Genomic DNA, 24,502 nt, shown 5'->3' on the forward strand with positions numbered 1-24,502 from the left:
GGATATAAGACTCTTTCCCGTGGATCACAAAATGCGACCTATGAATGGATCTTTGGAAGCCATCTAGCCCAAATCTTGGCCCATTTCCATTTTCCCGAAAAGAGAGTTGGGGTTTGAGGCCGAGGGCGATTTGCCCAAGGTCACGCAGAAGGTGGTCTAATTTTTGTCTTCCTGCAGCCCCGGGAAAAAGCTATCTCGTCCCTCAGAAGGCTTCGTCGCCTGGCTGGCAGGAAGCCAGACTTCTCGCCTCCACTCTGTTGACCGCAGTTGCCATGGCAGCGGCGCTTTTTTCCCCGCCTCGTCTTCGTGACGCCAGGAGACCAGCGCCCAATGGGAAAGCAGCTCGGCGTCACGCACCGCCATTCGCGGCGGGCACAGCCTTCGGCGCCGGGCGAGGAGCGTTGACTGCGTGGGGAAGGCTGGCTCCGGTCGCGGCCGCGGCGAGTTACATCGTTTTCCAATCTGCCCGCGTCCGCCGCCGCCCGGGACAGAGCCACGATGTTCGGGATGCTGAGCAGCAGCTTTGAGGATGATCCCTTCTTCTCGTGAGTGTCGGGGGAGGGGAGCCCGCGGTCGCGCGGGAGTTCAGGGATCTTGAAGGGAGCTATTTTAAGGGAAAAGTGCGAGAAAACTGTGAGGAAGGCGAGGGGGAATTTGAGTAACTTCAGGAGGGGGGCTTGGGGGAGAAGAGGACTCGAGGGCGTGAGAGGGATGGGAGGGGAGAACTTAGGGATGGGGGAGGGAGGGGAGAGAAGGATTGGGGGGTTGAGGGCGAGGAAGATTTAGGGGTGTGGGAGGGAGGGGAGAAGCATTGGGGAGCGCTGGGGAGGAGAAGAATTGGGGACGTGGGAGGGAGGGGAGAGAAGGATTTGGGAGCGTGAGGTGGGGAGAGGTGCGAGCCGGCCCCCCGCACACAAACCCGAGGGGCCGCTGCTCTCGACTTGGCCGGACTTCGGGGGTCCGGGTTGGTTCCCGCGCTCGGAGGCCCGCCTTCGCAGCCGCAGAGCCTTGCAGGTGACGGTAACTGCCCTCTAGGTGGAACTTCTGGGGAGAAATACGCTTAGGGGACCCTTTCCACACCCGTTTCAGTTCCAAATGAGAGGCAGGGAATGTCTTCTAAGATGACAACTGTTTGGAAAGGAACACATTTTTTCAAACAGCGTTTTCATAAATACGCACTTCTGAGAGCACAGCAAAGTTGGAGAGTTGTGCTGTCACGTCGAAGTGGTTGGAGGTTGCCAGGTGCAGTTTGTTTTCTTTGCTTGCTTTGTTACAAAGCCAGTTCTGTTTGTAAAGGGACTCCTCAAAAGTGCAAATAGGGCAGGGAAGCAGAGAGTAGGTGCATTTAACACCTCAGGTAAACGAATGTCAAACCTGTGGACAGTTCCAAGTGAATTAACGTGATGCCTTAGGAAGAAGGTATCCAGAACTTAATTAGTTGCTTCGTTATAATCGAGTTTTCTTGTGGGGTGTGGGTGTTTTTTTTTTTCTTTTTTGGGGTTTTTGGGGGTCTTTTGTTTTTTTTAGTTCTTGCTTTGGCGGTTATTTAAAAATGATAACAAACTATTTGGATTCCTAAGACGGGAAGCTTTGTGATACTTTTTTGCCCAAGTGTTTTGCCAGTTTGAATTTTGACTTGGTGTCCTAATTTATTTTGATCGATTAAATTCTCCATCTCTGCAACTCCTAGACATTTTTTTAAAAAGTTTAAAATGTCAGCAGTTTTCTACATAGTATTGTTGTTTTTAAAGGAAAATATTGCGTTGGCTTACATGTGTTAGTACTATTTTTAAACCAAATAACATAAAAGTAACAATTGAAAGGATAATTAGTGGTAAAAAGAGATGAAATGATTAATATAGAAGAATAAAATGATTAACATTTCATTCTAAAGTTTGTAAATTACAATTAAGGGGTGTATGGATTCAGGCAAATTTATTATGCTGTTTTAGTTAACTTGTTTAGGAGCTTTGGGGACGTTTACAATTAATGCCATTTTAACAAATTTTAAATTTTGTGCTGTATTCCGATTTGCTCTTTTAAAAGTCTCAGAGTAGGGATTAGTTGAGCTTTTGAAATGATTCTTATGTAATTGTGACATCACTACAGTGGGCAATAGTTAAGAATTCTTGATTATGACAACTTTTGAGTTGCATTATGTCCTCAATATATCAAAAACAGCAATGGCCTTAACTAAACTGTGAGAGTATAATTAGTACCTTTTTAAAAACGTCTAGCAAAAGTGTAATTTAAACTCTTGGGTAACCGTCTGAGCAAAGGCAATGAACCCAAGAGTCAGGATCAGAAATAGTAACAAACCACAAATAGTAGGCATACATCAAAGAACACTCTTCCCTGTGCTTAGGAGGGAAAGGACCGTCAGTTACATGTCAGTGGGTCTTTCAGTCATCACTCTTCATAGCCTTTTTCAAATGCAGACAGCCATGTCAGAAAAATTTAGGATAAAATTATTAGAATTAACTTTATAAAACAGATGCATGCTTATAATTTCGTTGCTCCACAGTTAACTGTTTATAGAGAGTAAACACAATGGTGGGGGGAGTAAGGAAGAAAGAGAATGTGTGTGTCTGTTTATTTCAAGTAATCTGTCATTTGACTAACCCCAAACAATGAGTATCCATGACTTAATATAAGTCCAACATAAGAAATTCTTAAAGGTTACAGACTCCTTATCAAATCATTCATTGACCTTAAAGAACACAGAAGGGTTCCATGCCCACCATCTTTTATATAAATATTAGCCCTATTGCTAACATAATGTGTCATTCGGTTCCTTTATTGCTAACTTAATACCTGACATGTAGAAAGTAATCAGTAAATATTGTTTAATGATAATCTCGTGTCCTTTACACTCTGCATTGTAGTTAATCTGGTATTTAGTTAATTGCTGAAAGTATTTGCACTCAACATATGCTATTGTTGATGTTGACACTTTCTAATTTGAACACTACCATTGTCTAAATAACCATTAGTTTAGTATATCAAGGATGTCAATATAAGCACACTCTACTAATTTACAAATTATTCTAAAGTGGGCAGACAAATACTTTTTGGATATAAAATTAGAATTATTAAATAATTTGAGACTGGTAAAATACTATAATCAAATAGATGTTTAAAAGATTTGAGTAAAAAAACCAATTTTAATGAAAATTAAAACCAAATGAATTCAAATATGTTCATTTTCAGTGTTTACTCTAAATGTTGTACCTCAAATGTTTCATCAGAAAATTAAAAGGAAACTTTAAAAGTGATATGTTGAAGTTTAGTATTTTATTGTATATTTAGAACTTTTTTTTTGTACCTGATGTTGCAGAGCTGAAATTCAGTGAAAGTTGCCATACAGTATACCCTCATATATACCTTCTTAAGTAAATAATACTTGTAATTTCATTCAAGACACAAAAGCTAAAAGCTGGCACTTCTGGCATGCAGTTTACTCTCGATACTACTTTCCCTTCCCATTTATATTTGCTTAAGAAGAAATAGAAATACATATGTATGGACAGGAAGATTAATTTGGGGTTCAAATGATTTTGACATCTATCCTATATCCTAAAAACATTGATTATGTAGTATAAAAGTTTACCTTTATCTGGTACAGTCTAAAAATTTCTACTTTGTGCAGAACATGAACTTTGAATCTTCTGACCTGCAGAAATGAAAGTCTGATCATGCAAGTCTACAGAGAATAGCTGTGTTACCACATATCAGTTATTAGATATTAAAGGCTCAGAAGCAGGTTGGCAAATCTATCAGCCTTATTTTTAATTATAAATCGTTAGCATTTCCTTAAGGGCAACCTATGTATGATGACCAGTCTTTGGTCAAAGAACCCCTACATATATTCACAGGATGTTACTTTTCCATCTCTTTGCTCTTAGCAGGGGCTAAAAATTGCATATCTATAATCTTTTTAAATTAAAAAAAATTATTTTGCCCTTTGGAGGTAGTTCAAGGACACTGGCTTTGACTTATTCACTGACTGAGTTGAAAGTGAATATATGCCTTGTACAAGACAGGCCTTGTCTGATATTTTCTTGATTGAGAATATTGTCATAAAACGGAATAAAATCACCTTTCTAAATAAGCTTTTGTGAACAATGAATGTTCGGGTTACTCACAAACTTGCTTTCAGACTTAAAGTCTGAGGTAGGGTCTTCCATCAAGATGACATAGTTTGGTGCTAATTAGTATTCTGCCACATAAACCTCCAATTTTAACCATTTAATAAAGGTGGCTTGAGAGTACTCAGCTAAAATTTAAGGTTTTGATTTTCAGGATTCCATTTTATGTTAAGACACCTAACAGCTTCTGTGACTTTTAGCACCTAGAAATTTGTTCTCAGAAATATTTTAATGTAGATGTTTCTTATAAATGAACTTTGCAGATTTCAAGATCATATTTGATAGAGTGAGGCACTAAGAATTTCTAAGGTAGACGTTTGGGGCTTTCTGTGGTTCAGTAGGTATATACCATTGAATTCAGAGCCAAGGAGCACGGCATGAGTATGACATAGTTGCTGGATCAAGGAATGCCATTTGGTAGCATCTAATCATATAATGCTTAGTTCTATCATTGAACGTTGTAAATATCCACAAAAAAGTAAGGAAGTGCTTATAGGATGAGAGGGGGCCATAGTCATTCCTACAACCCTTTTAATATAAAAGGCTTCTGCCACACCACAATTTTAAACTGTGCCTCTAAACAGTGGGGAAATAAAGAATTGCCTATGGAAATGTAATTCGTTCAAATATTTCTTAGGTTTCTATTATATTCCTAATGCTGTGGACTCTATTATAAATTTGTAGAAGTTATGGCCCATGCCCTCAAGATTCTCTTATGAATGTAATATGCATTATTTCTAGTGTCAAAACTTGGATCACCTAATGTATTTTCTTTATGGACCTTTACACCTCATTGGAACTGGGGAACATTTCTTTATGATCAAGAAAGCCATAACAATCTGCTGATAAGCTTTTTGTCACCACTATGTGTAATGGAAGGAAGGAATTTCTCTTGATGACTGGGACTGCCATGTCAATTATCTGAGACCCTTATGTATAAAGAATAAATTGCTTTTTACTGTATTGTACTGGCCAAATAAAATTGTAAGTGGTTAGTATATTTATATATTTGAGAGAGTCTTAAAAACAGGACCTTATTTGGAAGTAAAGTTTACTATCTCTTAAAAAAAAAAACTTTTATGTTGAAATTATTCCCAACCTAAGAGTTAAGTTCTTTTTTTTTTTGGTAGTTGGGGGGCAAACTTTATTTTTCATAGCTTGTGATAGATAAATAATATGGAGTAGAAAAGGTACCTTTGGTGCCAAATATCATTCCGTTTGGTTGTGGTTTGTGTCAGCACTCCTAAAAGAGATAGTATGGCTATCATAATAACATAAGTAAATTTTTTCTGATTTAAATGAAAATGCATCCTCATGGAAAATCTGAAAACTATAGAAAGTTTGGTAAAGGAAATCATGCAACCAAGATTTTATCATTTCGATGTATTTTGTTTCCACTTTCCTTATATGAAAAATATTTTCTAAAATCAGAACAAAGCTTTATGATCATAAATATACTATTTTCCTCCACATATACTACATTTTCCTAGTCTTTAGATATTCTCTAAAGTATGAGTTTAGTGTCTGCAAAATATCGCATCCTGTGGATGTATGAAGAATATTTTTCATGTAAATCTTTAACCACATTTCAAATTATTACTTTAGACTAGTTTATGTATATGAAATGACCAGTTTATAATGTATGAAGCTTATAAAGCCTTGTCATATTTCCAATTTATTTTCCCAGAATGAAACATTAATTTTCAAGAGAATAATATGAATAGGTAGAAAAATATAAAAACGATTGACTTCTCACCTGAGAAAAGTAACTCTGCATTAGGTTAATTTTGAAAATAATAAAATAGTCCCTTGCTACCACAAGAGATTTTTGGCTTTGATAAAAAAGAATTCAAGCTTGAACTAGAGAAATTTTAGTCTTATCTCTGAGCAGCTGCTGTTCTGGGTAGACAGGAATTGAACTTACTTCAGGGCCCAGCCAGATTTCTTCCTGAATGGTTTAGACAGGTGCAAAAGCCAGACTGTGAGCACAATTTTGTCTTAATGCTTTTTCCAACAAGCAGCCTTTTGTTCATGTCACTCAAAAAATAAAGACGTTTTTAACAGTTGTTCTCCATATAAATATATACCTACTTCTATTTAAATAAAGAGAAAACCTGGGTAACATAGTAAATGGGCCACATTTAGTTATTGAATTTGTAGCCCAATTATAATGCAATCAGAAAAATACATCTCACTAAATTATATGTTTCTATAGGAAAATAATAGCTGCTGAATACTCACTTATTCACAGAACAAAATATAGTATTCTCTGAAGTATTTTTCTTCTTTGCAGTTGAATCTCATCCACATATCTAAAGGGAAAGTTGACTGGTTTTCTTAAGTGACTGCATATCAATAAGAATGAACATTTTAATCTCTATACTAGTACCCATATTCTAAACTGTACATGTCCAGTGAATATGGAGCTCTAAGCAAAAGGTGAGGGCGCCTGGGTGGCTCAGTCATTGGGCATCTGCCTTCGGCTCAGTCATGGTCCCAGGGTCCTGGGATCGAGCCCCCCATGGGACTCCCTGCTCCACGGGAAGCCTGCTTCTCCCTCTGTCACTCCCCCTGCTTGTGTTCCCTCTCTCGCTGTGTCTTTCTGTCAAATAAATAAATAAAATCTTTTTAAAAAACTAAAAAAATAAAATACCAGGTGGTATGAAATCCTTTAATTCCACATAGTTCTATTTCTTTTTGTTCTTTAAAACTTTTTAATGAAACATTTCAAACATATACTACAAAAGTATAACAATTGTATATCTGTCACCCAGAATTTCAAAATTTATACTTGTTTTATCCATCTTTATTTCTGCTGATATCTCAAATGCATTTTAAAGCAAATTCCAGATTTCTTGTCATCTAACCCCTATGTATTTCCAAATATATTTCTGAAAAAATATGGTTATCTTACATAACCATAGTACCATACCACATGTAATAAAACTTAAAATAATTCCAATTGCTTGGCATCATTTGGCATTAAGTATCATCTAGATATGAAATACTTTGGAATAATCTAGTTTTTGAGGTAAGAATTAAAAAATTGTTTCTTAGACAACTCTTTATGCGTCTTGGAATTACTTGAAATTCTGTTCCTTTAAGTAAAAAGTCGAGATCCAGACACCAGATTCTGATTCCTTAATTATAAACTAACTTGATCTTCACATCTTGATTTCGGAAGCATAAAACAACAACTCCTGTTCTGCTCTCCAGCGTGTTCAAACCTAAGTTGCTCATTCTGTGCCACTGATCCATTTAATTTTTAAATTGTTACAACTTCCTTATAATGCTAATTGCCTATAATTCGGTTAGAGTAGTGATTCTGAAACCTTTAACAGGTGGAAAATTTAGGAATAGTAGTCTGTTAAGTTTTCCGCACCTGTCACTCTTATCAATAAGACAAAAATCCCAAACTAAAAATCCCACAAGAATTCATGGAAAAATGACCTTGTTTATGATATTTTTCTGCATCGTATATATAATATCTTTACTTGTTTTTTTCTTAATATGTTAGAGTTTGTTTTTAGTTGGAAAGAATGAGGTATGTATAATACCTAAATAAAGCTAATGTCTGGTGTCTTCATTTTATATTTCCTGAGTGAATTTAGTACAATTACGTTTTTCCAGTTAATACCCAACATTTATCTAAAGCAACTCTTCATTCTGGGAGATTCAGTTACTAATTCGATTAAGAATAATTTTCCTGTAGAAATTTTTGTATTCAGTTGCAATAAGAGTATCTTCAACCTGCACACACACTGGAGAGAGCACTTTCCTTTTATGACTTTGCATAAAATTTGTCAGTGAGCAGGAAAGAGGCTGGAAAGTACAGCAGTGTTCCTAAGTGGATTGGTATGTAGAGGAAAAGAGAGTTATGGCAGGAGTACAAACGGAGAATTGAGAGTACTGACATGTTACAATTTTTTAGAATATGGATTTGTCAAACAAGTGATTTGTAAAGTGGTTATCAATCATCCAGACCAACAGTGGTCCTTATGCGGAGGTGGTTGGAAATTATCACGTTGGTCAGGTATGCAGGTGACCTATTTATATTTAAGTCATTATTAACTACATTTTTCTATTTAACAGTTTCTGTTAAAACAATTTATGTTGGACAAGAATAAACAGATCTATAGAAGAGAGCAGTCTAGAAACACTCTCATATATAGCCTCCCTATTAGATTTATTTAGAGAATACTCATCTTTTTATTTTTTAGTACTTTCTAATATCATCAAGTGTACCTGGGCAATGGCACTGCTTTCTGAGAAGATTAAATTGTGATTGATGGAACTATTGACACCTTGTTCTTTATTTTTAGTAAAACTTTACTGCTGAGATACTGTGTTTCTGAACTGCAAAGCAGTGTTAGTTAACCACAGTAGTTTAAAAAAATTCTTTAAGTTAAAAACACTCACCTTTGCACCATATATGGTAGACTCAGTCATTCAAAACATAACAAATTTCTACATTCAGTTTTCAGGAATTTTGTTCCAAGTTTAATCAAGGCAATAAGGCCTCAGAACTACACAGTGTTTTTGGAGGACAGTTTCTGCTTTAGCATATTTTTAAAACTAATGCCGAATTAATAACAGTTTGGAAATATTACTTTATTTAGACATAAAATTTAGTAGCATCTCACCACAAACTTTGACAAGCTAATATACTTTAGGGTTTTCACAGAATAAGATAAATTGGCATAATTTTAGTGGGATTTGCTGAGATAAGCTTTATTACTATTAGGAAAAACACAGTTATACAGCCTTGAGTGAACATTTGCATATGATTTGGAATTCCAGAACTCTTTTCCCATATCAATTTTCCATATTTACACGTGCACTAGAAGACTTTAAAATTTTTTTTTTTAAATCTTAAAATTCAGTAACGTCCAATATTTGGTAATTAATACCTTATTTTATAAGGTATCAAGGTACTTTACTTTTTCAAAAGTGTGTTTTTGGAATATGTAATACATGCTTATGGCAAAAACAAAAGGTACAGAAGAGTACACGGTTAAGACTCCCTTTCCACAACAATGTGAGTATACTTGGCACTAAAGTGTGCATTTAAAAATGCTTAAGATGGGAAAAAACCTCAGTGAGTTATACAGTTATGTCTGTACACTTTTCTGTATGTTCTATACTTCAATAAAATAGCTTATTGAGACCAAAAAAAGACTCCCTCTCACCTTCAGCCCTCAACCATCTAGTTACCCTCCCGAATGCAACCATGGTGACCGGTTTGCTATGTAGCTTCCTAGGGATATGTTCCATACATTTATAAGCATGTATACATGAATTTTTTTCACAGACGGAGATATAGATCTTGTTAATCCTTCCATGTCAGCACATAAACATCTGTCTTGCTCTTTTAAAGGTCGCATAATATTCCATTTACATTCTTTTGAAAGCGCTGAAAAGTTTTTGATGGCTCTTTTCCTGTCCTTTCTTCGTTATTGTTCCATCAGTCAGGAAAGAAACGTCTGCAGGCTGATTTTGGATAGTGGATTGAGCGAGAGAGAGAGAGAGAGATGTTCCCTTTCTTCAAGAAGCTTTTAATCTAACAGAAAAGACAAACAATAGTTTCTGTATGTTATTTTATTATCAATAGTCAGTAGCAAGACTTTTTAACTTGAATTTTAAAAAAATTTCCCCTTTGACTCTCAATAGTGGTGACCTATGCCTGCCTTTTGAGGGAAAGAAAAGAAAGTAGAAAAGAAGATAGTGAAGAGTACTTAAAAGAAAAATGATAAAATAGTTTGAATAGTCAATAATACTGAAAAGTGCTGGAATGGGATTAAAGCTGACAAACGTAAATGTGTACTTTCCTACTTACATTGGCTCAGTTGCAGAAAACAAAATTTCCTGACTTTAGGCAGAAAAGAATTTATTACAGGCCTTTAAACAGCTTAGAGAATCTTTGTGATGGTCTAAGAAACAGACTCTAGATTGAACTTTCAGGAATGACTCCCAAAGCCACATCAGAGGTCCGGACCACAAAGGGAGCAGCGGCCACTTCTTGCACTAAGAATTGTTGAATTGGGAAGCCGCTGCTACTGCTGCTAACTCTAAAGTCATGGTGTACCTTTGGGGACCCATACCAGCAAAATGGATTTCTCTTGTCTGACCCCCAGTACCCATAAGCTCTAGTGATGGACTTCTGATAACACTGCTACAGAAAGACTGTGTACCTCTGTGATCATGCTTACCAAATGAGAGAAGTACTAGTACTTACAGACTCTGCCACACTTCTACTTTCCAGTTCTCAAATAATGGCCCACAACTGGCCGAACCTAAGTCCAGAAACTTTGCTGCAGTAGAGTCTAGGAAACTAAATCTTAAACTTTCTAGTGTCTGCAGTGTAGAAAGGCACATCGAAAGGAGATTGAAATGGATTAAATGTGAAAAACTTTAGAGATGTTAGAGGATAGTGCATTCATTTTGAAAAAAACTAACCAGAGATACCAGAAATTAAAATTTTGATTTTAAAATGAAAAAAAAATAAGTAGAATTTTCACTATCAAAGACTAAATTAGTAACCTGGGAAACTGAGCCAAGGCATTTCTTCCAATATGTAGGACAAAATCATAGAGGGTTCAAATTCTACAAAGAAGGAACAGATAGAATAGTAAATATGCAAAGAAATATTTTAAGAACAATTTGTAAAATTAACCAAAGACTGAAATCCTTAGGAACACACATTGGAAAGGGAAATTTGAGGGTTGTCAGGATTTTTTTTTAAATTCTATACCTAGACGCATAATAATGTAATTTTGATACATTAAAAAGAAAAGAATCATAGATCTTCCAGAGAGTGTAGATTTTTTTTTTAAGATTTTATTTATTTATTTGAGAGAGCATGAGCAAGGGGAGAGGCAGACTCCCTGCTGAGCAGGGAGCCCTGATGCAGGGCTTGATCCTAGGACCCTGTGATCATGACCTGAGCTGAAGGCAGACATTCAACTGATTGAACCACCAAGGGGCCCTGAGAGTGTAGATTCTTTAGAAAGAATGAGAACCAGATTGTCATCACTCTTCTCTTAACACTAAGTAAGGAAGATAGTGAAGCAATATAGATCCTCAAAATAGGAGAAATGATTTAGAATTGTATACCCAGATAAGCCACTGTTTCAGTTCGGGTGTGAAAGAAACTTAGACATGACTACTAAAAATTTACTCTGCTCAAATTACTAGATGTTAGAATCCAGAAAAGAAATAGTAAGATATAAGAAGTCATGATAATTCAGAAGTAAACCAACCTCAACTTTTCTTGATAGAGGGAGATTGAACTAGACCACTTGCCATCTCCTTTATTCTTCCCATGGAACCAGAGTTCACCTGTTTCCTCTCTTGAAGCTAGCACAGGACAGATTAAAACCCAACTAACATCTGGCCCATTCCTGAAGTTTTGAGTTGGATAACTTGGAGAATAATGGCTGTGCCCTTAATAGAAAAAGAGACATAGAGAGGAAGAGCTGGTTAGGGAAACAGACAGTGTTGGAAATGTTAGATTAAAGACTTACTACAATGTAGTAGGCAAATGTCCAAAAATTACTTTATTGTTATTTATAATTTATACTCTGAGTATTTTAGAAAGTATTACAATTTCTATTGTAAGAGCAGGGCTCTATTCCCACTTCCTGGCACAGTGCCTTTTACATAGGTATCCAGTAAATATTTGTTAAATATTTGTTAAATAAATGGAGACCGTTTACATCAAAACAAGCAGAAATTGAACTAGAGGTCCCTGATAAAATGGTTGAAGAGGATTAGTGTTTATTCATGTGAGGTTCTTGGACTGTCTGCATTAGGATTAATAGAAACGCTTGCTTAAATGCAGATTAATTGGGCCATGCCCCAGATACAATGAATCAAAAATCCTTGGGTATATGTTTCAGGAATCTGAATTTTAATAAGTGCCTCCGGTGATTTTTAAGCATGTTCAAGTTAAAAGGAATTAGCCCTACAGAGGCCAGGGAAAACAAGAACAGATGAAGCATAAAGCCCAGAAAAAGTACAGATCTCCCTCAATTTAAGATGGAGTTACATCCTGATAAACCCACTGTAAATTGAAAATAGTGTGATTTGAAAGGCATTTAATCCACCTAACCTACTGAACACGATAGCTTAGCCTAGCCAAGCCTACCTTAACGTGCTTAGAATGCTTACATTAGCCTACAGTTGGGCAAAATCATCTAACATAAAGCCTAATTTCCAGTAAAGTGTTGAATATCTCATGTAATTTATTGACTACTGTACTGAAAATGAAAATCTGAATGGTTGTATGGGCACAGAGGTTATCAGTGCATTGGCTGTTGGCCTTCATGATCCCGTGGCTGACTGGGAACTGCAGCTGCTGCTGTGGCTCAGCATCACCAGAGAGTGTGGTACCACATATTGCTAGCCCAGGAGAAGATCAAAATGCAAAATTCCAAGCACAGTTTCTATTGAATGTGTAGCATTCTCACACCATCATAATTCCAAAAATCTTAAGTCAAACCGTCGTAAGTTGGGGACTGTATGTCTTTAGGAGACAGTACTTTTTAACATTTTAATGTCACTCACAGTTAGAAAATATTTGCAAAGCACCTTGGGGTACAAGAAGGAAAGACTGATGAAAGAAAGAAGTAACCAGTGCCAGGGGCTTTGGCTGGCTCAGGCCCCAACTGGTTGCTTCAAGGCTGACACACCAGTTATCTATCTGTGACACTCAGGAAGCTCTGTCAAGGGTGAGAAGGAAATGAGAAGGAAAATGAACAATGAAAGGAGAATTTAAAGGAGGCATTTATCAAACAAGGCTCTGAACAGTACATTGCTCCAAAGTTAGAGATGCTGAGTATTCAAGGAACAGGAATGACTTTGGGTTTCAGTAGTTGGAAGGTTGAGGGAATCCTTGGAGTTGTAATGCAGAAGTGAAAGGAAGGAAAGGGGCATTTGTAAAATAAAGTGAATGTACTCCAAGGAAATAAAGGATACAAATATAGATGACTAGTGGAAGATTTTAACTGCTAAAGGGAAGGAGACAGTAGCTCAGAGTGTCGGGAAATGGGTTTGGTGGGATGGGGAGTAATAATAGATGTCTTACTTTGCTACATAAGAACAGAAAGTAGTTTTCATTGGTATGGATTTTGTAAGTTCTTACTTACTTTTCTTTTTTTTAACTTTGTAATCATTTAGTATTCTAAGAAAGGATCTCAAAAGTCACCTTGAATTATAAGAAGAAATAATGGTTACAAATCAGGCCATTTAGTGCAGAGGGAATGCTGCCATTGAGGTGGATACTTCAGGAGCTGATGCTTTCAGGATCTCTTTTGGCTTGTTGTAAAATAGGTTTATGTTCTTTTTACTGTTTTAATCATCAGTCATAGAAATCCCATTCAGTGTTCTCGTGCCAGGTTAATCACTGGCCGTATTTTATAGCATTTCAATCTTCTAAGACTTTTATGCAGACTGAGAGGAACAGTTGGAAATTGCTTTAAATAATGTGACTTTAGGAATATATCTGTAGTAGGTGGAATAATTCCCCTTCTCCCAAAGATATCCATGTCCTAATCCCCAGAATTTGTGAATATGTTAATTTACATGACAAGGAGGAATTAAGGTTACAGATGAAATTAAGATTATTAATCACCTTAAAATAAGAGATTAACCTGGAGTACCCTGTAGGCTCAATTTAATCACAAGCGTCCTTTAAATGTGGAAGAGTCAGAGATTTGAAGATGCTATGCTGCTGGCTTTGAAAATGGAAAAAAAAAAGGGGGGGGTCACAAGCCAAGGAATATGGGCAGTCTCTAGAAGCTTGAAAAAAGGCAAGGAAGAAACAGATTTCCCCCACAGCCTCCAGAATGAACCAGCCCTGCCAACGCCTTGATTGTAGCCCAGTGATATCCATTATGGGCTTCTGACCCCCTGAACTGTAAAAGTGTAAATTTGTTGCTTTAAATCACTAAATTTATGGCATTTTCTTACATTAGCTAAATTAATATCCAAGGTTTATAATCTTAATTTTAAAACATATGTCTCATTTCTCTGTCAGACTATAAGTTCCTCTAGATCAGTAATCAGCTTCTGTGCTTGCCACACAGTATACATGATAAATGTTTATTGAATTTGAACCATTCTATATATCAGATGGTCTCTCCATCATTTTTGAGGAGAGTTGCTTACCATTCTTAAAGTCTCTACTCACCTGGGTACATGCTACATAGAGAAGCAGCTGCATTGCAGTCAGTACCTGCAGTTCTGAACCTCTTCCTTAGTGACTTTTGATTGGAGAAGGGGTACTCATTTAAACCAGTTGGTTTTCTCTGGCTCAAGTGTTTTAATACATGAGACTTATAGCTTCTAATCAACAGTTTCATGGGCTTCTTGTGCCTTAATTTCAACTGCTCTAGAGTAAGACTACCTGTCTGAGAAACGCCATCCTCCTGAGGTTTATAGAAGCTTATATTTTAATTTGTACCATCCCAAACAGTCTCAAAATTTGGTGAAAATCTAAAAAAAAAAAAATTTCTCACAATGCTGTAACAGACCTACAGATAAACTACTGATTTTTAAAGATTTGCATTCATTTCCCTCCCAGTCTTTAGATAAAAAACCAGTAAAATTGAAGACTTAGAATGGGAACAGTTTTAGATGTGTTATGCACTGTTCCTTGGGATGTAATATGTATTAGTAATCTATTGCTGCTGTAATTTAGTAGCTTAAAACAACAAACATTTATTATATAATTTCTATTGGTTAGAAATCCAGGAGCAGCTTACCTAGGTGGTTGTGACTCAGGGCTTCTTAGGAGGCTGCATCAAGTTGTGAGTCAAGGCTGCAGTTATCTCAAGGCTTGACTGATAGAGAATTTACTTCCAAGTTCTTTCACGTGGTTGTTGACTGGTCTCAAAAATCTGCTTCTAAAGAGCTGACTTACGTAGGCCTCACCAGGCTGCCTAATAGCATAGCAGCTGCTTGCCCCAGAGTGAGTCATCTTGCTAAGACAATGCCCAAGCAGAAGACACATTCTATTAGAGACAAGTCAGTAAATCCAGCCCATCCTTAAGGGAAGGGGATCATTGGGGGCCATCTTAGAAGCTGGCTACCACACATATATAATATTCCTAACAAATTAAATTTAATAATATCAAATACTTTGTGAGGAAACCGCAAATAAATTTCTCATATTAGATATAAAATAAAAATGGAAGCCTTTTAACTTTCACAGGGTAAATTCAGAAGGTACATTAAAATAACAGAATTTACTTTTTTTAACCATACTTCCCTCAGATTGTCTAATTCTGACTTCCTATTCCAACTTGTCCCTTCATTTTAAAAATTGTACTTCCCGTAGTCTCCTAAAAACAATTGAAAGCAGCTTATAGAAATATGTAAAATGTTATAAGAATTGAAATTAAAGATGAAAGACAGAGAAAACTCAGAAATAAAACTACTACACAAAGGTCCTAGTCTGGTGAAAACTGAAGACCTAGCAAAGATCCATAGCTATGTGGCTGAATAAGTTGATGTTAAGAAAATGAAAAGGCAAGACCAAGACTAGGAAAAGAATACTTACAAGACAAATATCTGATCAAAGTCTTATGTCTACAATATATAAAGAACTCTTTTAAGTCTATAACAATAAGAAAAACAACCTGGTTTTTTAAAATAGGGAAAAAATTTGAATACATATTTTATCAAAGAAGATCTATGAATGACATACAAAATATGAGATACTATTACACCACCACTCAAATGGCTAAAATTAAAGACTGACAATACCAACTATCAGTAAGAATGTAGCACAACTAGAACTCTTAGTTCACATTTTTTATAAAGTTAATCATACAATCCCACTCCTCGTTATTTTACACAAGAGAAATGACACAAATAAAAAATACAGTGCTCATATTCCATAAATAAGAGTTAAAAAAATAAATAAGCTAGCATTCTTTATTGGTTCTTACTAGAATTTATATTTTTGACTGCCTAAAATGACCTCTACCTGGTAGCAGTATTTTTCAGTCCTTTTTTTTTTTTTTTTTGCCATTTCCCTTACTGCTGGCTTAAGCTACCTGAGATGTGTTACTTTGTATTTGTCATTTTTATACAGTAAGGGTTAAATAGAGGTTTATTTTTATTATACATAGATTAATTATAGTAGATAGCAAATGGAACAGTTTTTGTATTCATGAATAATGGGTCTTTGTGAGATAATTCCATTCACCTAAACTCTTCTTTTGTCTCTTTAACAAGCATATCAACCCAAAATAATTCTTTGTAGTATTTAGCTGCCTACTTATTATTTAAATTCCAACCCTTACACTTAGATGATTATATGTATTTTCAACAGTGATTCTTTTCTTGCACACCGAGAAAGTATGCGACAGATGATGAGAAGTTTTTCTGAACCTTTTGGAAGAGACTTGCTCAGCATCTCTGATGGTAGAGGAAGAGCTCATAATCATATGAGACATGATGATGGCGAAAATTCCTTGACTGTAAGTTCTTTATTTTAAGTTAGTGAGAAGGTCCTATAGAATTTGAAGAAAATTATTACAGAAGAATATTATCTATGATGTTAGGATATGAATAATGCTTATGTTATAGAAATAACTATTATATAAAAAGGTGGACTTGTTGGAAAGCTGAATCCTTTAACAATGAACTGTTAGCTGTATGAAATTCCACTGCACTACCAAAACTTTAGGACCATAGAGTTATGTATTATAAGCCAAACTTAGAGCATTAGTTTTCATAAGTGTCTATAGTTTGTTCTGCATGGCTACCTTGGGGGGCCTTCAAAACTTAAATTAACTTTTAACTGTATTTAAATCCTTGCATAACTACAGAATATTTTCGTAAGTTTTATCTGAGAGGAAACCTAGGAGGTTACAAACATATTCAACTAAAAAAAAAATCCAGGATGCTAATATATCTTATTTTCTTCTCTTTTCATTTTATTTCTATTGCTTTTTCAAACTCAGGAATGACAGTTCTAGAATAAAAATCCACAGGAGTTTCTGGTTTTGTTTTCTCTTAATTAGTTAATTAATTTTTGCTATTACCTAAGTCTTTCATACTTAGACATAAATATGTCATATGTATCGCAACCTAGGGAAGAAAAGGTGAGCCATATCTCGCCAGTATAAATTATAAATATACAGGAAAAAAATAAGTTTTGGCTAAAAGAGAGGCTGAATATTTCAAATAATCCTAAGAAGTTTGGTGGATAAAATTAGATTTACCATATAAGTGAAACTTTCACATTCTTTTTCTTATTATTCCAACATGTGTTACTCATATTCCAATTGTTTTCTTTCAATTACTGAATAGTGGTATTTTTATATATATGTTTTTTTTTACATCTGGGGCTATCAATTTCCAAAGTCTAAAATTAAGATCTAAGGAACCACCTCACACCCGTCAGAATGGCTAAAATTAACAAGTCAGGGAACGACAGATGTTGGCGGGGATGTGGAGAAAGGGGAACCCTCCTACACTGTTGGTGGGAATGCAAGCTGGTGCAACCCCTCTGGAAAACAGTATGGAGGTTCCTCAAACAGTTGAAATTAGAGCTACCATTCGATCCAGCAATTGCACTACTGGGTATTTACCCCAAAGATACAAATGTAGGGACCCGAAGGGGTACGTGCACCCCAGTGTTTATAGCAGCAATGTCCACAATAGCCAAACTGTGGAAAGAGCCAAGATGTCCATCGACAGATGAATGGATAAAGAAGATGTGGTATATATACACAATGGAATATTATGCAGCCATCAAAAGGAATGAGATCTTGCCATTTGCAACGACGTGGATGGAACTGGAGGGTGTTATGCTTAGTGAAATAAGTCAATCAGAGAAAGACATGTATCATATGACCTCACTGATATGAGGAATTCTTAATCTCAGGAACAAACTGAGGGTTGCTGGAGTGGTCGGGGGTGGGAGGGATGGGGTGGCTGGGTGATAGACATTGGGGAGGGTATGTGCTACGGTGAGCGCTGTGAATTGTGTAAGACTGTTGAATCACAGATCTGTACTTCTGAAACAAATAACGCAACATATTTTAAGAAAAAAGAAAAAGAAGAAGATAGCAGGAAGGGAAGAATGAAGGGGAGTAAGTCAGAGGGGGAGACGAACCAGGAGAGATGATGGACTCTGAAAAACAAACTGAGGTTTCTAGAGGGGAGGAGGGTAGGGGGATGGGTTAGCCTGGTGATGGGTATTAAAGAGGGCACATTCTGCATGGAGCACTGGGTGTTATGAACAAACAATGAATCATGGAACACTACACCAAAACAAATGATGTAATATATGGTGATTAACATAACAATAAAAAATTTAAAAAAATAAATAAAATTAAGATCTAAGGAAAAATTATCAAGGAGGGCAGAAATATCACTTATAAAGACATTCTGAAATTTTGTCTTTAACATGAGCATTGCAATATTTTGTCTATCTGCTATAACCATAGCAAGGCAGAAGTAAGACTCTATATAGTACTTTGTATTTATGTGCGTAAATGAGCTACTTGTAGCTTTTGTGGAAGAAGGAAGAAGTGACGATTTTATTCCCAATGGAAAAAGAGACATTAGGGGCACCTGGGTGGTTCAGTCATTAAGTGTCTGCCTTCGGCTCAGGTCATGATCCCAGGGTCCTGGGATCAAGCCCCACATCGGGCTCCCTGCTCCGCGGGAAGCCTGCTTCTCCCTCTCCCACTCCCCCTGCTTGTGTTCCCTCTCTCACTGTCTCTCTCTGTGTCAAGTAAATAAAATCTTAAAAAAAAAAAAGACATTATATCGTATCAGCTATGTTAGAATGCTAACACCAATGCACTTTTTTCTTGTTCAAGCTGTATGAAAACACTTTGCCAGCCAAGAGTACTGAGTATTGTCCTAGGGCAGTAATAATTTTTTAAAATATAGATTTACAACAGAGTTACAGCAGATTTTCCAAGGCACATTCAGCCTCTCTTTTAGCCAAAACTCATTTTATAATTTATACTAAGGTAATAGCAAAAATAAATAAACAAAAACAAACAAATAATAGCAACGAAAGACTTCTATGCCAACTTGAACTTTTCTAAGTCTGTGTTTTATAACTAGATGTGAAAGTAGGAACAGAAATTAGAAATTTACTGCAGAAGATGGGAAACACTGCTGCTATTTGAAAAGAACACAGCCAAGAGAACAACCAGCTTTTTTGAGCATGCTGCTGTTCTAGTCCATTTAAACTAATAAAAATTCATTGAAATCTTTCTCCCTCTAGTGAAGCTGTAAAGTTTTCTTAAATATTTCTAAAGATTTTTCTTATTTGAGAGAGTGCACATGAGTGTGGGGAGGGGCAGAGGGAAAGGGAGAGAGAGAATCCTAAGCAGACTCAATGTGGAGCCTGGTGCTGAGCACGGGACTGGATCCCAGGACCCTGAGATCATGACCTGAGTGGAAATGAAGAGGCTGAAATGAAAGAGTCCGAAGCTTAACCGACTGAACCACCTAGGTGCCCTAAGCTACAAGTTTTTAAATGAGTGTTTTGATTAAGCAGTGAGCCATTATGCTGTTGCCTTTAAGCATAGTGGATGAAAATCTGTATTTCAGATAGACATCTTGATAATTTTTTCTTTATTTTTGGCCCATTACTTGACATTTGTCTTTTTTGGCAGCGGGGAGGGAGAGAGAGAATCTTAAGCAGGCTCCATACCCAGCGCACAGCCTGATTCTGGGCTTGATCTCATGACCCTGAGACTGTGACCTAAGCTGAAATCAACAGTCAGATGCTTAACCAACTGAGCCACCCAGGCCCTCTCTGACATTTGTCATCTTTGTCAGCCATTTTATGAAGGAAAACAAAGACTCCTATAAAAGTAGGGGAAGCATCAGCTATGATATTTTCTTGTTTATATTAGCATTTTCTTCAGTTCACGATTTCTTTATGGGGATATTTTTAAGCCACTTGTCCATTTTGAGAGGATTAGTTTTGTTTAAAACTAGGGTTTTTTTTTAATTTTTAAATTTTTTAGATTTTACCTATTCATTTTAGAGTTAGAGCATGAGAGGGGGGAGGAGCAGAGGGAGGGGCAGAGGGAGAGGGACAAGTAGACTACGCACTGAGTGCTGACCCCATCTTGGGGCTTGATACCACGACCCTGAGATCATGTCCCCAAATGAAATCAAGACTCCGCTGCCCAACCAACTGAGCCACCCAGATGCCCCTAAAACTAGATAATTTAATCTGTAAATGCTTATAATTCAAGGTATGACATGCAACCATCTAACATTTAGATTGAGTGATAGCACCAGAGTCAATCTACAATGTTTTTATTTTCAGTGAAAAGAAATAGAGAAATTGTATTGATGCGTCCAATACACTTTGGAGATTACTGTTCTAAATATGTAGTATAAATATATATCATCTGATATAATTTATTATAAAATTTAATATAAATACACAGTTTTTTCTATTTTTCAACAAAATTTACACAAGGAAAAAATTATTACTGAATGATGGTAAAATTTTACATATACCATTTACCCCAAAATTTAATTTTCAATATTTGAAACTTCTAAGTAATGAAAGTTTTTAATTTGTATATATGTCTGTCTAAAATTTTATTTTTACTTATCTGTACCTACTGAGGAATACAACTTGTGAACTATTAGATAATTCTATAATATTCTTTTGCCTATCAAAGACCCTACCGGGGCGCCTGGGTGGCTCAGTCGTTAAGCGTCTGCCTTCGGCTCAGGTCATGATCCCAGGGTCCTGGGATGAAGCCCTGCATCGGGCTCCCTGCTCCGCGGGAAGCCTGCTTCTCCCTCTCCCACTCCCCCTGCTTGTGTTCCCTCTCTTGCTGTGTCTCTGTCAAATAAATAAATAAAATCATAAAAAAAAAAGACCCTACATATTTTTAAATCTGTATGTGATGCTTTCTGAAGTTTTTTTTTTTATTCCGTGTATTAGTTCTTAGGAGGTATTCATTAATTTTTTTGCCCAATATCTCTACTTTTGAAATGTTACTAATGTAGATAATTGCTTATTTTTAATCGGTTATAAACAAGTTTAACTCATCTTTTAAAAAATATGGAATAGTTGAGCAAAGGAAAGATGAGATCTTAATAATTGTACCTTATGTTTTAATTTTGGTGTGAATTTGCATTTCCTTTGAGAAATGTTTGTATTAATCTATAGCAAAGACTTTTTCTTTCAACTGCCTTTGGTAAATACTACAGTAGTCATATTTAAAAGTGGTATATGGTCTCCCTATTTGTCTGCCAGGCTCCTGTCAGGTTCTATGATGAATAATAAGTGGATAGTTTTTAAAATATATGTTGAGGATTTTTTTATTAAATGATTTAAAACTTTGTCAGCTCTGAACTATGTGATTATATAGTACATTTCTTTCTCTTTTGGGGATTACTATATAATAAATATCATAACCAAAATTAACTGAATTTTTTTTTCTAGGCAATGAATTCTCTTGTGCCTTTTGGCAGTTTTGGTGGTATGGTTCGTATCATGAGACACAAACCATTTTAGCAATATTTTCTGACAAATATTTGTGTTTCATTAACTCAAGCAAAGTGAATTGGCATGCAGTTTCACTTATTTTCAAAATAGCTTTTTAGAATTTGTAGTGAAACCTGTTTGTGTATTAATCTTAGAGTATTCAGGCATGTTTTTTTCTGAACTAAGTCATATCAGCATATATAAAATCAGTCTCAAAAAAAGAAAAAATACAGTTTAATAGATGAATATTCACTTGAATAACAAAAGGGATCCCCATAGTTTGTTTGAAAGTTTGGACACTTCCACATGCTTATGACTTTCCAAAAGATGCTAAAGCACCAAACTGTAGCTAGAAGAGCACATTTGGAGAAGCTCAGATTTTCTGCTTTTTCTAGGACTCTAAAGTTAGTTTGTTCATGCTGCTTTTTCCATTCCCACATCTAAGAATGACTATTCTACAACCAGCTTTTCTCCCACTCCTGTTTCTTTTCTGTGATGCTAGTTTCTAATACACTTAAAAGCAGCAGCCTGAGGAGTAGCAGAGAATAGCATGACTTTGGAACATTTCCTGTGGATGCATCTATTCTCTTATGAAAAAGTTTCTTCTTATTGTATTAGACTTAAGCCATTTGTCTCCTTAAAGTTTGACATGCCACATTTGTCCTTTCTGACCAGAGTCTTCAGTGGGACAAATGACAAATTAAAAAAAGCAGTTATAGCACAGAGTTATCAGTAAAATGATCAGGAAGTTCAGCATGCTGTGGAAGCACAGATAGAAAAAAACCTGTTACCCAGACCTTTTGATGTATTAGGGTGGTGGTGTGGAGGTTAATCAGAGATTTCTGGAACCTTAAGGTTGAATAGGAATTAGCCAGGAAAAGAAGGGAGAGGAGAAAAAGAGTGTTCAACACAGAAGAAACAGCATGTGCAAAGACCTGGTGGCTAGGGAGCTCAAAGATGTTAGGATCACTTGGCCCTGGAGCATGAGTTGGAGAGTAGATAAAGATAGGATGGATGGTAACCAGGGACTTCTTTTGTCCTGGTAAGGACTGTGGACATTATCTTAAGAACAGGGGAAGCAGTTGATGAATTTTCACCAAAATGGTGATAGAGGCAGGTTCTCGTTTTTGAAAGATTATTGTACCTTCAAGGGAAGGAGAGATTAGGAAGGACCATATTTGAGGCAGGGAGGCCAGGAGGCCGTTGAAGTGCTCTGGGAAATATTAGTAATGGCTTCTACTTGGGCAATGGCTGTGGTGTCTCATTTGAGAGTTAAAGAGGTGAATGGGTAAAACTTTGGGATTTACTGGGTTGAAAGGAAAGTAGAGAGGGAAAAGGAAAGTATTATGCCCATTTTTTTGGCATGAGGAATTAGCTAGATGGGAATGCCACTGAGCTAAGGAACAGTGCATTCATATAGAATGAGAGCAGGGGCGGTCAAAGGATCATTTCAGTTTGGGGTGTTGGGCATTTGAGGCATCCATGTATGTCCAGGTGGATTTATCTGGTGAACAATTGAACATATGGGTTTGAGCTGAGCTAGAGCTAATTTGTTCATTCATTCAGCAAATATTTATTGAGCCCTCCTTATGTGCCAGGAATTATTTTATTTTTTATTTTTTTAATTTTTTTTAAAGATTTTATTTATTTGACAGAGAGAGCACAAGCAGAAGGAGAGAGAGGGAGAAGCAGGCTCCCTGCTGAGCAAGGAGCCCGATGTGGGACTCGATCCCAGGACCCATGACCCGGGCCGAAGGCAGCCGCTTAACCGACTGAGCCACCCAGGCATCCCTGCCAGGAATTATTTTAAAAGTATTGAGAATATAGTAGTGAATAAGACAGAGAAGATAGCCCTGCCTTCACAAAGGTGATTTCTACAGAATGGGAAAACAGGCAATAAACAACAAAATAATTTCAGATAAAGTACTTCAAAGTACTCTGAAGGAGATGAAGAAGGGCAATGATACAATGACAGATGGGAGGTGAAGCAGAGATTACTTTTGCAGCTGGCCTTTTTAAGGAGGTGATACTGGAATGATGAGAAGAAACTATGCTGAGAGTCAGGATAAAAACATTCATGCAGAGAGAAGAACATGGTACAAAGTTCCCAAAGACCTTAGGAGCCCACTGGAATCTTACCTCTAATTTGTACCCACGCTTTTTGTCACTCCAAGGTGTTGGGCCACCCCACAGCAAGTACAGATACATTTTGATTTGACAGTGAATTGAGAAAAGGGCAGAATATACCCAAACATCTGATCTTTTCTTCCCTCTTCTCCTCTTCTCATTTGGGCTAGCCCTTCCAACTCTCATGAATTGTATCTCTTATATATAGCCCTGATTTCTCAACCTGGTGTTGAAACAAAGTGTTCAGAATGTTTCCTGAATTGTGTTGAATCTCTGAAATGCAGATTAATTCTACTGCAGTCCTTTGTGTACCCAAAGATATATCAGTATCTCCTAAATGTGCCGTTGTTGTTCCCTGTGGTGTTAAATGCAGGTTCTAAAGGAGAATTTGGTTTTCCCATCTGTTTCCCTTTGTTACAAGTAATAAAAACCCATTGGAAGGCAGAGACATAGACAGGCCTTTGATAATTCTTTATTGAGTCCCAGCTTGGCATACAGCAAAAGAATCTCTAGAGAATGCCAGAAATACTGGCATTGAACTACAGTGCCTTACAGGATTCAGAAGACTTCTGTTTGAGTAAAGGAGTTCCTTAAATCAAACGCTCCTTCTGTTTTATAATAGTAAACAATACGTCAGGTGGCACCCTAAAATGTGTGCTTCACTTTTTAATTTCTCATGAGTGTTCTTATGGTAAAACTTAAAATCAATAGCAGATTTTTCTAGAGCAGAGCT

General features: G+C 36.5%; 1 protein-coding gene across 6 annotated transcripts in view; it reads left to right on the forward strand.

The window, feature by feature from the left end:
- Positions 1 to 343: 343 nt before the first annotated feature.
- Positions 344 to 24,502, forward strand: part of MLF1 (myeloid leukemia factor 1) — a 31,976-nt gene continuing 7,817 nt past the window's right edge. For 2 of the 6 annotated variants that reach the window (XM_027585579.2, XM_027585580.2), the window contains exons 1-3: positions 344 to 545; positions 16,486 to 16,633; positions 21,601 to 21,642. In XM_027585579.2, coding sequence (XP_027441380.2) covers positions 499 to 545; positions 16,486 to 16,633; positions 21,601 to 21,642 — 237 coding nt within the window. In that variant the 5' untranslated portion in view covers positions 344 to 498. The remainder of the gene's footprint in view (positions 546 to 16,485; positions 16,634 to 21,600; positions 21,643 to 24,502) is intronic. The other 4 variants (XM_027585581.2, XM_027585583.2, XM_035729229.1 and 1 more) reach the window with 3 other exon arrangements.

This window comes from Zalophus californianus, chromosome 1, assembly GCF_009762305.2.
Source record: "Zalophus californianus isolate mZalCal1 chromosome 1, mZalCal1.pri.v2, whole genome shotgun sequence".
NCBI lineage: Eukaryota > Metazoa > Chordata > Mammalia > Carnivora > Otariidae > Zalophus > Zalophus californianus.